Source organism: Heteronotia binoei, chromosome 1, assembly GCF_032191835.1.
Source record: "Heteronotia binoei isolate CCM8104 ecotype False Entrance Well chromosome 1, APGP_CSIRO_Hbin_v1, whole genome shotgun sequence".
NCBI lineage: Eukaryota > Metazoa > Chordata > Lepidosauria > Squamata > Gekkonidae > Heteronotia > Heteronotia binoei.
The window spans coordinates 194344256-194356475 of NC_083223.1; the positions used below are offsets into that span (position 1 = coordinate 194344256).

At 42.7% G+C, this 12220-nt stretch overlaps 1 protein-coding gene across 1 annotated transcript in view; it reads right to left on the reverse strand.

The window, feature by feature from the left end:
• LOC132576570 (dynein axonemal heavy chain 6-like) overlaps positions 1-12220 on the reverse strand; it is an 82515-nt gene that overhangs the window by 34177 nt on the left and 36118 nt on the right. The window contains exon 7 of the mRNA XM_060245865.1: positions 3022-3221. Coding sequence (XP_060101848.1) covers positions 3022-3221 — 200 coding nt within the window. The remainder of the gene's footprint in view (positions 1-3021; positions 3222-12220) is intronic.

Sequence of the window (12220 nt, forward strand, 5' to 3'; positions counted from 1 at the left end):
GCAAATTATTGTAAATATGCCGAGGAATAAGTGATTAAGTTTTTATTGGCTGACAATTATGAATCCGTCTTACGCAAGGTTGCTAGGTATTGTTATCTGGTAATTAAAAAGCGTAGATCGTACTGTAAGTTATTAGTGAAGGATTAGTTTGGTCCGGAATTTTAGGAATTATGGCTGTAACTGTCTATTGCCATGTTCTTATACTGTATTATCTTATATTATTTTGTATGCTGGTCTTATGACTGTTTTTAATAAACTTTGCTTTGCTTTTGCTTTGCTTTGGAGACCGAGTCCTATGAGGAAAGGTTGAAGGAGTTGGGCATGTTGAGCCTGGAGAGGAGGTGACTGAGAGGTGATGTGATAACCATCTTCAAGTACTTGAAGGGCTGTCATATAGAGGATGGTGCAGAGTCCTTTTATGTTGCCCCAGAAGGGCGAACCAGAACCAACAGGTTGAAATTAAATCAAAAAAGATTCCAGATAAACATTAGGAAGAACTTCCTGACAGAGCGGTTTCTCAGTGGAACAGGCTTTCTTGGGAGGTGGTGGACTCTCCTTCTTTGGAAGTTTTTAAACAGAGGCTAGATGGCCTTCTGGCAGCAATGAAGATCCTGTGAATTTAGGGGTGAGGTGTTTGTGAGTTTCCTGCATTGTGCAGGGAGTTGGACTAGATGACCCAGGAGGTCCCTTCCAAGTCTATGATTCTATGATCTCTGCAATGGGGAGTGGTTTAAAGGAGAACGCCTCCTGGATGAGTAAAGCCATCCCACCCCCACCCCCAAGTTCAGGACTGATAAAGGACCAAGCAACCTTGAGAGGACAGGTTTTTCTAGGCAGCTCTTTTGCCCTCCCTAACCCAGGTCTCAGTCACACAAGCCAGATCCACATTCTGTGCTGCAAGCATCCTGGTTTTATTGTTAATGGATCTGATATTGCACAACTTCAGTGTTGAAGAGGATGGGATGGGATGAAGACTAGAAAGGGACTGAGTGTGTCTATAACTCCATCTTTTCCAATGAAAGACCTTCTCCTGCTGCCATGCCTCCCTCTGCCCCGATCATCAGGATCCCCCAGCCCAAGGCTGGCACCCAACAAGATGTTATCAGAACTCATCCCTCCAGTTTTTCAATACCACCAACACCAACACCGTCCAGAGTTCTACAGAATTAAAGCCAAATAACAATAATGCTAATTACAGTCGATGGTCTTAAAACATACAATCCAATTAGACAGAATAAACAACATCCCTACTAACAACCCTCCCACCCAGACCTCTTGACTTACTTTCCCCTCCCTAGCACTAGTAAGACTAAATTAATTTATATGATGGGTGGGGATAAGGGAAATCTTCCTGCCCCACTGTCTTATTAGATCTAATTAAGCTAAATCCCTAATTCTAACCTAAAAACTCTTTACATGCTTTGAGAAATTCATCACATCACTAGATGTTAATGGGTGGCCAGTAAATGTTCTGTATGCAGCAGGAGCAGACAAAGATGAGAAAAGGTCAGATATATTCTGGACTCCAGCAGAGTTGGGGCCCATACAATGTAGGCCTCCAAGTTCCTCCTTCCACCCTGAGCACTCACAGATCCACTCCAGGCTCCAGAAGTAGTCCAAGTCCAACCATCGTTGGCATGCATGTCCACATAAGCATGCCATGCTAATCTCTGTATCTCTGCCAGCTCCCTGGGACGAAACAAGTTCCTACTGGGACAAGGGATGTTGGGAACAGCAGAAATCCCACAACAGAAGCAAGAGCATAAAAGATGTGGCGTTGATAGAATCTGCTGCAGTCAAGCTGATAATCACCACAGCCTGCCCATCTGTGCCTGGTGTGGAGAGCACTGCAGTAGAGTGGAGAAATGCCATGGTAGAGATGGAGGGCACTGGTGGTGAATCAGAAAATGTCACAGTGCAGGGCTGATGTTCAGGATACTCCAAGAATGCCACTGAAAAACGCCCACATCCATCTTCCTCTCCTCAACTTCTCACATTTGGAATCAGCTGGCACCACTGTTTTACAGGATCCCCAAGGGGTTTCTGTCCACCCTGGGGTCTTGAACATATGAACATATGAAGCTGCCTTATACTGAATCAGACCCTTGGTCCATCAAAGTCAGTATTGTCTTCTCAGACTGGCAGAGGCTCTCCAGGGTCTCAAGCTGAGGTTTTTCACACCTATTTGCCTGAACCCTTTTTTGGAGATGCCAGGGATTGAACCTGGGACCTTCTGCTTCCCAAGCAGATGCTCTACCATTGAGCCACTGTCCCTCCCTTGTCAGGGTAAACTGGACTCTCTTAAATTTCATCAGCCAAAGACGGTAAAGAGATATGGACAGAACTCTTTCTCAAGGCTCCACTCCAGTCACCATCTTACAAGCATCTCTTCTACAAGTATGAGTAGAAGATCTCATGCATGGAGCTTTGGCTGTAATTCTGGAATCCCCACCCAAAGATGCAAATGCTGATGTTTGTGTCCTTAATGAAATCTGAATTCAAAAAAATATAATTTTTCCAGGTGCACATCCCTAACATCCACCAATCCTTCCTGAACTATGATGGACTTTCTATGGAAGTATATTTTAGAAGTAAATTTATGAAATAAAACATCCATTTTAAAAGATGGTGATTTAACCATGGGATATGAAATCTGGCAACCCACTTTTAAAATTCATCTTGTTTTTCTTTAATTAGCACTTGCTATTTCGCTGCTAATTCCCCCCAAACTGCTTTTACCATCTTCCAGAGGCTTTTTTCTATTTTTTTTTTTTGGGGGGGGGGCTATTTCAGGCCATCTGAAAACAAATTAGTATTGATAGTGTATCTTGTTTTAATATCATTAAGTTTTCCACCAAATTTCATGCAGGTTATGAAATTTAGAAAATTATGAGGCTGATGGAGAGGAAGTTGAGTTGCAACAAATTCCTATGCTTGAAACAGTACTTGGGGCAAGATACAGTAGCCAACTAGGTTGAGACCATTTTCTAGACTCAGATGAAGAAAATTTCCATCACTGACCTGGTTATGAAGGCATCTGTGAGGCTTTTTGGCTGTGTATTGGCAATTGTGTCAACAAACATCTGTGCTTGAGATTTTAAGAATGCTCGTTCAGCGCATGGATGCATTCCAAACAGTTCTGCAGAATCAGCCTCTGGGAGAGTCTGTAGATATGCTCTGCAATCTTTTAAAGTATCAGCTTCAGAGATAGGCCGATATACCTGCAGAATGAATAATGCTTTTCTTCTTTACATGATACATTAGTGTAAACTGAAAATCTGTCACACTTTGTTTCCTATAAATTGCTTGTATTTACTGCTTATTCCCCTCACACTTCCTCAAACAAGAATGTTTGAAACTCTGTGGTCTGATACTCAAGATAAGTCAGAAACCAGCTTTAATATCAGAGTACCACAACATAAATACATTAAAAGTCTGTGCACAAAGCCAGCAAGAATCATATTAAGATTTCTGAATGACACATAATTTTCAATGCTATTTTTTATTTAGACTCTGCTGACCTAGCCATAAGGGTGTGCACTCAGCATAAACCAAGTCAAACCTCCCCCCCCCCCCAATAAATACCTTATTGGTATTTATTGAGTATTTTCTCAGCCAATCACTGAGGGGGCTGGTGATTTGGCTATCTGAAATAACCGCCCCCCAAAAAACCTGAAAATATTTCAGATTTTTCAGAGCTGCTGGATAGCCACAGTTACAGGGAATTCCAAGGACTCTCAGTCCATTTAAATGCCTTTGGAGTGACCTTTCAACGTATTTAAATAGACTGCAATCTTGTTAAATGCCTTTGAAGTTTATGTGCCACAGTAGAGTTGTGTCATGGCTTGAAGAATGCATGTAAAAAGATCACATCCCTTTAAACATCCCCCCCCCTCTTTTGGAAACAATGGAGGTACTGCCTTCTGGGGCTAATAGAATTGGATCACTTGGTCCATTCTTTTTGAAACCTGGAGGGGCTCTGAGGAAAGGCACCAGCAGTTATGCTGCAAATTTGGTGTCTCTACCTTTAAAAAAAGCCCCTCCAGAGCCCCAGAGTAATTCTCTATTATAGCCTTTGGTGACCATTGACTATAATAGTCTCCATAGGATATAATGGAGCAACCCCAAATGTTTCCTAAATCCCAATACCATACTAAAAATATCCAGAAAATACCACATTTTTTGTGTGTGCACACTCCTACCTAGCCATGCTGATCCTTGTTACTGTAAACTCCAGGATCACTGTAACATGTTGTATGCAGAGCTGCTTTTGAAAACTACTTGGAAGCTTCAATCAGTTAACTGCAATGGCAAAACTCCTGCCTGGGGTCAGTTTTTCAGACTATACAATAGTGCCTTCACTTACTACATTCCAGAAGGTATGTAAAATGGTTTTATTTTAGCATGTATTTGGTGAAGGATCTGTTTTGGTGAATTTGGTTGCATTTTTTATTTATTTATAATACTTTTATGCCACCTCTTCAGAATTCTGCTTAAGATGGCTTACAGTTAAAAACTTGTGGTGTATGTCCCTTTAAGAGGGTTATATATAAGTTAAGTAGGAAGTAGGGAGTGGTCATTGCAGCTGTAGGATATGGTTTTATGTTGTGTGTATTGACTGACGTGGAGATAATAAAACAGACTTGAAGACTGGTGTGGAGGCTTATTCAAGAGACATAACAAATTGGCAATGAAGCTGGGATGGCATTTTTGCGTCTGAATCCACCGGTACCTTTTTTGCAAAATCCGGGTGAGCCTCCAATTATTTTTACTGCATGGATTCGTATGTTTGACAATTACCTGCTTGCAATTAGTGACACTGCAGTGTCTGAAGAACGTAAGCTTGCATTGCTTATTCACTCCCTAGGAGTAGAAGGACAGCGTATTTTTTATACACTCCCTCTTGTGGATGATAAATATGAGACGGCTCTCACTGCACTGAAGGGGTTTTTTGTGCCCAAGGTTAATGTGGTTGCTAATCGTTATAAATTTCGTCAGCGTGAACAGAAACCGGGTGAGTCAACGTTACAATACATTGCAGTTTTGAGAGACTTAATTGGCCCCTGTGAGTTTGGAGTGTTGGCTGATGAGATGATTAGAGACCAGCTGGTTGAAAAGACAGCTGTACCTCGCATAAGGGAGCGGCTACTTTTGGAACCAGAATTTTCTTTGGATAAAGCTATAACAATAGCAACCCAAACCGAAGCAGCCTTGAATGAAACCAAGATGATAAGTTTGGGCACTGGAGATGGAATAAAAGAGGTGGAATCGTTGCAGAAAGTGGCAAGACAAAGTCAAGACTCTGTAAAAGAACTGAAGGAACAGGCTGGAAAGCCAGGAAACCAGAGACACAGAATGCCAATAAAAACATGTTTCCGTTGTGGTTCTATATAACACCTGGCAAATGACCCTAGGTGCCCTGCAAAAGGAGTACAATGTAGTCATTGCAAAAAATTAGGACATTTTTTTAAGACCTGTTATAGCCGTCAGAATAATCATCAGGTGCATGTAATTCAAGTACCTGATGTAAATGTTTTGAACGTGAATAGAAATAGAAGTACCTCTGAGGCAAAAAGAATTATGTGTACTGTTAAGATAACTGTTAGTCCCTTGGGGGAGAGTCCTGAAATTGAGTTGATGTTAGATACTGGGTCAACAGTCTCTATACTATCTGAGGCATTGTATTTGCAATATTTTGGGAATGTACCATTAGTGGAACCAAAATTACAACTGGTTTGTTATTTAAAGAACCAAATACCTTTATGTGGTTGCCTATATGCTGAAGTGAATTGTGGTGCAAGTTGTGCACCTGCAGAATTTTATGTTGTGCCTAATGATACCCCTATTCTTGGCAGGGATTTGTTTGCTGCATTAAAGCTGATGGTAGTGGATGGCTGTGTTGTGGCCCCACAACTGGAGGCTGAGTATATACAGAGTGGGAATACCTTGGTACAGGAGATTGGGTGTGCAAAGGGGTTTGTCCATAAAGTAAAAGTAAGGTCTAATGTGATCCCTGTGCAACAGAAGTTACGACGATTGCCATTTGCTGTGAGAGATGCTGTGTCAGAAGAGCTTAAGAAATTGATGGAGAAGGATATTATTGAGGAGGTGGACTCATCAGAATGGGTCTCACCCATAGTGGCGGTAAGAAAGAAAGACGGAAGTATACGTCTTTGTGTAGATTTGAGAGAACCTAATAAGGCTGTGGTGATTGATAGTCATCCATTGCCACATATAGAAGAAGTGCTCTCTGAATTGGCAGGAGCTAAGATGTTTTCCACCTTGGATTTGCAGAGTGCATATCACCAAGTTATGTTGCATAAAGAAAGTAGAGACCTTACAGCATTTATTACACATGATGGGTTGTTTAGATTTAAGCGTGTTCCATATGGATTGGCCTCGGCCCCTGCTGCTTTTCAAAAGATGATGTCTTTAATACTTAAGGGGCAGAATGGGGTGCAGTGCTATTTGGATGATAATACTGTATTTGGAAAGAACCCGGAAGAACATGAGAGAAATTTACAGTCAGTATTGAGGCGTATTAGTTCAGCTGGACTGGAAATTAATATGGAGAAATGTAAACTTAGGCAGGTGGAACTTCCTTTTTTGGGACATAGTGTTTCAGCAGAGGGGTTGAAACCTGATGTAGATCATGTTAAAGCAATTATGCAGGCACCACCTCCAACTGATCTACAAAAGTTGCGTTCTTTTTTGGGGCTAACTTCATGGTATGCAAAATGTATGCTTCAGTTACTGAGCCATTGAGAGGACTGTTGCGTGGAAGTACAGCCTTGATATGGTCATCTGCAGCTCAGGTTAGTTTTGAGGCTGTAAAAGATTTGATCATTCATAGCCCGGCTTTGGCGTTGTTTGATCCATCTTTGCCTATTTGTCTAGCGACCCCTGCCATAATACAAGTGTACAGATAACATCAGGAAGATCACCGCCGTTTAAACTATAGAATGACCCAGACATTTGGAACTGGTTTTAGATTGTTGTTTTAAATCAATGTATAACTTAAATGTTGTTTTAAATTACCTTATATTGTATATTTTATATTGTATAATTTTATCGAACTCTTGTCAGCCGCCCTGAGCCTGCCTAGGCGGGGAGGGCGGGATATAAATAAAATTTATTATTATTATTATTATTATTATAACAACTGATGCTTCTGAATATGGCCTGGGAGCTGTTTTGACTCAGCTCCATGAAGGCAAGGTAGAAAAGACAGTCGCGTTTGCATCAAGAACATTGACTGAGGCTGAAAGAAAGTATTCTGTGGTTGAAAAGGAGGCTCTTGCATGTGTTTGGGCCACAGAAAAGTGGAGAACTTATCTGTGGGGTCATCAATTTAAATCACGCACTGACCATAGCCCCCTGATAACATTGTTGACATCAAAAGGATTGGGAAGAGCAGGAAATCGAATTGCTAGGTGGTCAGCACGACTGCTTTGTTTTAGTTATGAGATGGAATATAAACCAGGAGCAGAAAATGTAACAGCTGATTGTTTGTCGCGGCTTCCCTTGCCATCCTCGGGTGCATTGCCAGAAGAGGATGTAGAAGTAGTTGCACTGCTTTCAGGCATTCCGGTTGCAGTCACACAAGAGAAATTTCAAGCTGCATGTTTGGCATGCCCAGTTCAGCAGAAACTAAGGGGATTTTTGATGAATAAATGGCCTAGTAGGGATAAGGGAATGGAGTTAGAACTGTTGCCTTATTTTAGAGTACGTGACGAACTCTCATTACAAAATGGCTGTATTTTACGAGGTACACATCGGTTGCTTGTCCCAGAAGAATTGCAACCTACATTTGTAGCCCTTGCTCATGATACACATCAAGGAATTGTACGCACAAAACAACGATTGCGTGATTTGTATTGGTGGCCTGGGATGGATTTACAAGTGGAGGCAGCCATTAAGGCTTGTGTCACCTGCCAGTTACATGATAAGACAGCGGTTACACATCCCGCACCATTACAGCCGGTTGCATTCCCACATTCTGCTTGGGAAAAAGTTGCTATTGATATTGTGGGACCTTTTGATACAGCCCCTATTGAATGTCGCTATGCTATTACATTGATAGACTACTTTAGTAAGTGGCCAGAGATAGCATTTACATCACAGGCCACGTCAGCTGCTGTGATTAAGTTTTTGGCGGTAGTTTTCAGTAGGGAAGGGGACCCTAAGGAGTTGATCTCTGATAATGGCACCCAATTTACTTCCGTGGAGTTTGAAACATTCCTTGCGGAGCGGAATATTATACATAGGAGGTCATCAGTGTATTATCCACAAGCTAATGGAGAGATTGAACGATTTAATAGAAGTTTGAAAGATAGCTTGCAAACAGCTAAACTGGAAGGAAAGGCATGGGTTACCTTTACAACTGATTTTTTACAAGTATATAGGGCAACAAGGCATGCCACAGCACAAAGATCCCCAGCAGAATTGTTGCATGGGAGGGAGATGCGTACTAAGTTAAATGTTACTGGGATTTTAAAGGCAAGGACTGATGTTGTGTCAGATTCAGAATTGAGGAAAAGAGTGAATCAGGAGCAAGAAAAATATAGGGCATATACAGATAGGCGTAGAGGTGCTAAGGATGTTAAGTTTGAGTGTGGCTCTTTTGTTAGAGTAAAGAGACCGGGAATCTTACGAAAGGCGGAATGCCGGTTCACCCCACCCCTCGAAGTTATTGAGAGGAGAGGACCACATACTTATAAATTAGCAGATGGGCGAGTATGGAATGCGTCTTATTTGGTACCTGCACATTCTAGTGGAAGGAGTTTTAAATTAGACGACTCTCTCTTGTTACCAGGGATTCAAAATAAGGCTGGTCCTGTTTGTGAGGGGACTAATTTAAGGGACCAGCCGGAACTCTTAGATACATCTCAAGAGACACTAGTACCACAACCATTACCTCAAGAGGCATCGCCAGCTGTAGCAACGGAGAGGACGAGAAGAACAAGATGATCACCTGTTTGGATGAAGGACTATGTTATGAATTGACTCTCTCTTGTTACCAGGGATTCAAAATAAGGCTGGTCCTGTTTGTGAGGGGACTAATTTAAGGGACCAGCCGGAACTCTTAGATACATCTCAAGAGACACTAGTACCACAACCATTACCTCAAGAGGCATCGCCAGCTGTAGCAACGGAGAGGACGAGAAGAACAAGATGATCACCTGTTCGGATGAAGGACTATGTTATGAATTGACAAAGGGGGAGATGTGGTGTATGTCCCTTTAAGAGGGTTATATATAAGTTAAGTAGGAAGTAGGGAGTGGTCATTGCAGCTGTAGGATATGGTTTTATGTTGTGTGTATTGACTGACGTGGAGATAATAAAACAGACTTGAAGACTGGTGTGGAGGCTTATTCAAGAGACATAACAAAACTACAGGCTGTTAAAAACACAGGTCATTAGACGTAAGCAGCATAAAAGCTATTCATAAAACAAAGTACACCATTAAAAAGCTGGTAAGATAAACTCAGATCATGAAAAAAATTCAGGCTTAAACTGAAGAAAAATAGGGAAACCATTAGGCCATTCAGGTTTGACCTTGATCACATCCCTTATGAATATACAGTGGAGGTGAATAATAGGTTTAAAGAACTAGAGTTGATAGACAGAGTGCCAGAAGAACTATGGACGGAGGTTCATGACACTGTACAGAAGGCAGCAATCAGCACCATCCCAAAGAAAAAGAAAAGCAAGAAAGCAAAGTGGCTGTCTGCTGAGGCTTTACAAATAGCTGAGGAAAGAAGGAAAGCGAAAGGCAAAAGTGAAAATGGAAATTCACACACTGAATGCAGGTTTCCAGAGAACAGCAAGGAGAGATAAGGAGGCCTTCATGAAGGAACAATGCAAAGCAATAGAAGAAAATAATAGAATTGGAAGGACAAGAGATCTCTTCAAGAAAATTGGAGAAATCAAGGGAATGTTTCATGCAAAGATGGCCATGATAAAGGACAAAAACGGTAGGGACCTAACAGAAGCAGAAGAGATTAGGAAGAGGTGGCAAGAATGCACAGAAGAATTACCGTATTTTTTGCACCATAAGACGCACTTCCCCCCCAAAAAAAAGTGGGGGGGGGGAAGTGTGTGCGTCTTATGGAGCGAAGGTACCTACCTTCCTGGGGGGGGGGCGATCCGCTGCCTCCGCCTCTGATCCCAGCGCTTCCCCCGCGCCTGCCTGCCTGGCTCCAGCTCTGACGCTTACAGCAAGCACCAGGATCGCTCCCTCTGCCCTCTGATCCCGGCGCTTGCTGTAAGCATCAGAGCTGAAGCCAGGCAGACAGGCACGGAGGAAGCACGCTGCCCTCTCCACAGCCAGCGCTCGCAAAGCGCTGGGTTTGCGGAGGGGGCAGGTGCTTCCTCCGTGCCTGTCTGCCTGGCTTCAGCTCTGATGCTTACAGCAACCGCCGGGATCGGAGAGCAGAGGGAGTGATCCTGGCGCTTGCTGTAAGCGTCAGAGCTGGAGCCAGGCAGACAGGCACGGAAGAAGCACGCTGCTCTCTCCACAGCCGGTGCTCGCAAAGCGCTGGGTTTGCGGTGGGGGCAGCGTGGAGCGGTCCCAGTGCCTGCTGGAAGTAGCTGGAGCCAGGCAGGCAGGCGCGGGGGAAGCGCTGGGATCGGAGGCAGTGGATCGCCCCCCAGGAGGAAGGTGCGTCCTATGGTCCGGAGCGCCTTATGGTGCAAAAAATACGGTATACAAGAAAGATCTCAATGTCCTTGACAACCATGACGGTGAAATCGCTGACCTCAAGCCAGACATTCTGGAGTGTGAAGTCAAATGGGCCTTAGAAAGCACTACTAACAACAAAGCAAGCAGAGATGATTGTATCCCAGTTGAGCTATTCAAAGTCCTAAAAGACGATGCTGTTAAAGTGATGTGCACATTATGTCAACAAATTTGGAAAACGCAACAGTGGCCACAGGATTGGAAAGGGTCAGTTTATATTCCAATCCCAAAGAAGGGTAATGCCAAGGAATGTTCAAACCATTGCACCATTGCACTCTTTTCACATGCCAGCAAGGCTGATGTTAAAGATCTTACAAGCTAGGCTTCAGCAGTATGTAGATCAGGAATTACCAGAAATTCAAGCTGGGTTTCGGAGAGGTAGAGGAACTAGAGATCAAATTGTCAACATTCGATGGATTATTGAGAAAGCACGGGAGTATCAGAAAAACGTCTAGTTCTGCTTCATTGACTACACTAAAGTCTTTGATTGTGTGGATCACAACAAACTGTAGCAAGTTCTTAAAGAGATGGGAGTACCAACCCACCTCACATGTCTCCTGAGAAACCTATATAAGGGTCAAAAAGCAACTGTCAGAACGGGATATGGAGCAACTGATTGGTTTAGAATAGGAAAGGGGGTTCGACAAGGATGTATATTGTCACCCTGCTTATTTAATTCATATGCAGAGTATATCATGCAGAATGCTGGCCTGGATGAAGCAGAAGATGGAATTAGGATTGCCGGAGAAAACATCAACAACCTCAGATATGCAGATGACACCGCTCTAATGGCAGAAAGTGAGGAGGACCTTAAGAACCTCTTGTTGAGGGTGAAAGAGGAGAGCACAAAAGTAGGCTTGAACCTCAACATAAAAAAAAACTAAGATCATGGCATCTGGCTCCATCACACCTTGGCAAATAGAAGGGGAAGACATGGAAGTAGTGACAGACTTCATATTTCTGGGATCCAAGATCAGTGCAGATGGTGACCATGAAATTAAAAGATGTTTGCTCCTTGGGAGGACAGCTATGGCAAATAACCAACCAGTCATCCATTTAGGAGTATATTGAACATCTCGTAGTCCTGTGATGTGCTACCAACACTGCCAGACATTAAGCAAAAACATGTAGGGCCATACCAAGACCAAATGGTAGGGTGATGTACTGGAAGAAAATCCCTTTGTATTTCAAGTGTAAATACTGCTGATAGTCAGGATGTATAGAGACATGGAAATATGCATCTTGTGAATCTAAAACAGCAAACCGACTATTTAATTCAAGCAACTTAAAACCTTGAACTAAATAACCATCCTAAATTTCTTAACAATAAGATAAGCATTCAAACTGAGGAGGTCCAACATAGGGCAAAGTCCACCATCTTTTTTAGGTACCAGAAAGAAGGAAAAAACCATAAAGGCCATCAGAGTCCTTGACCTCTTGAATTGCACTCTTAAGTACTAAAGAGTACACCTCAGCCTA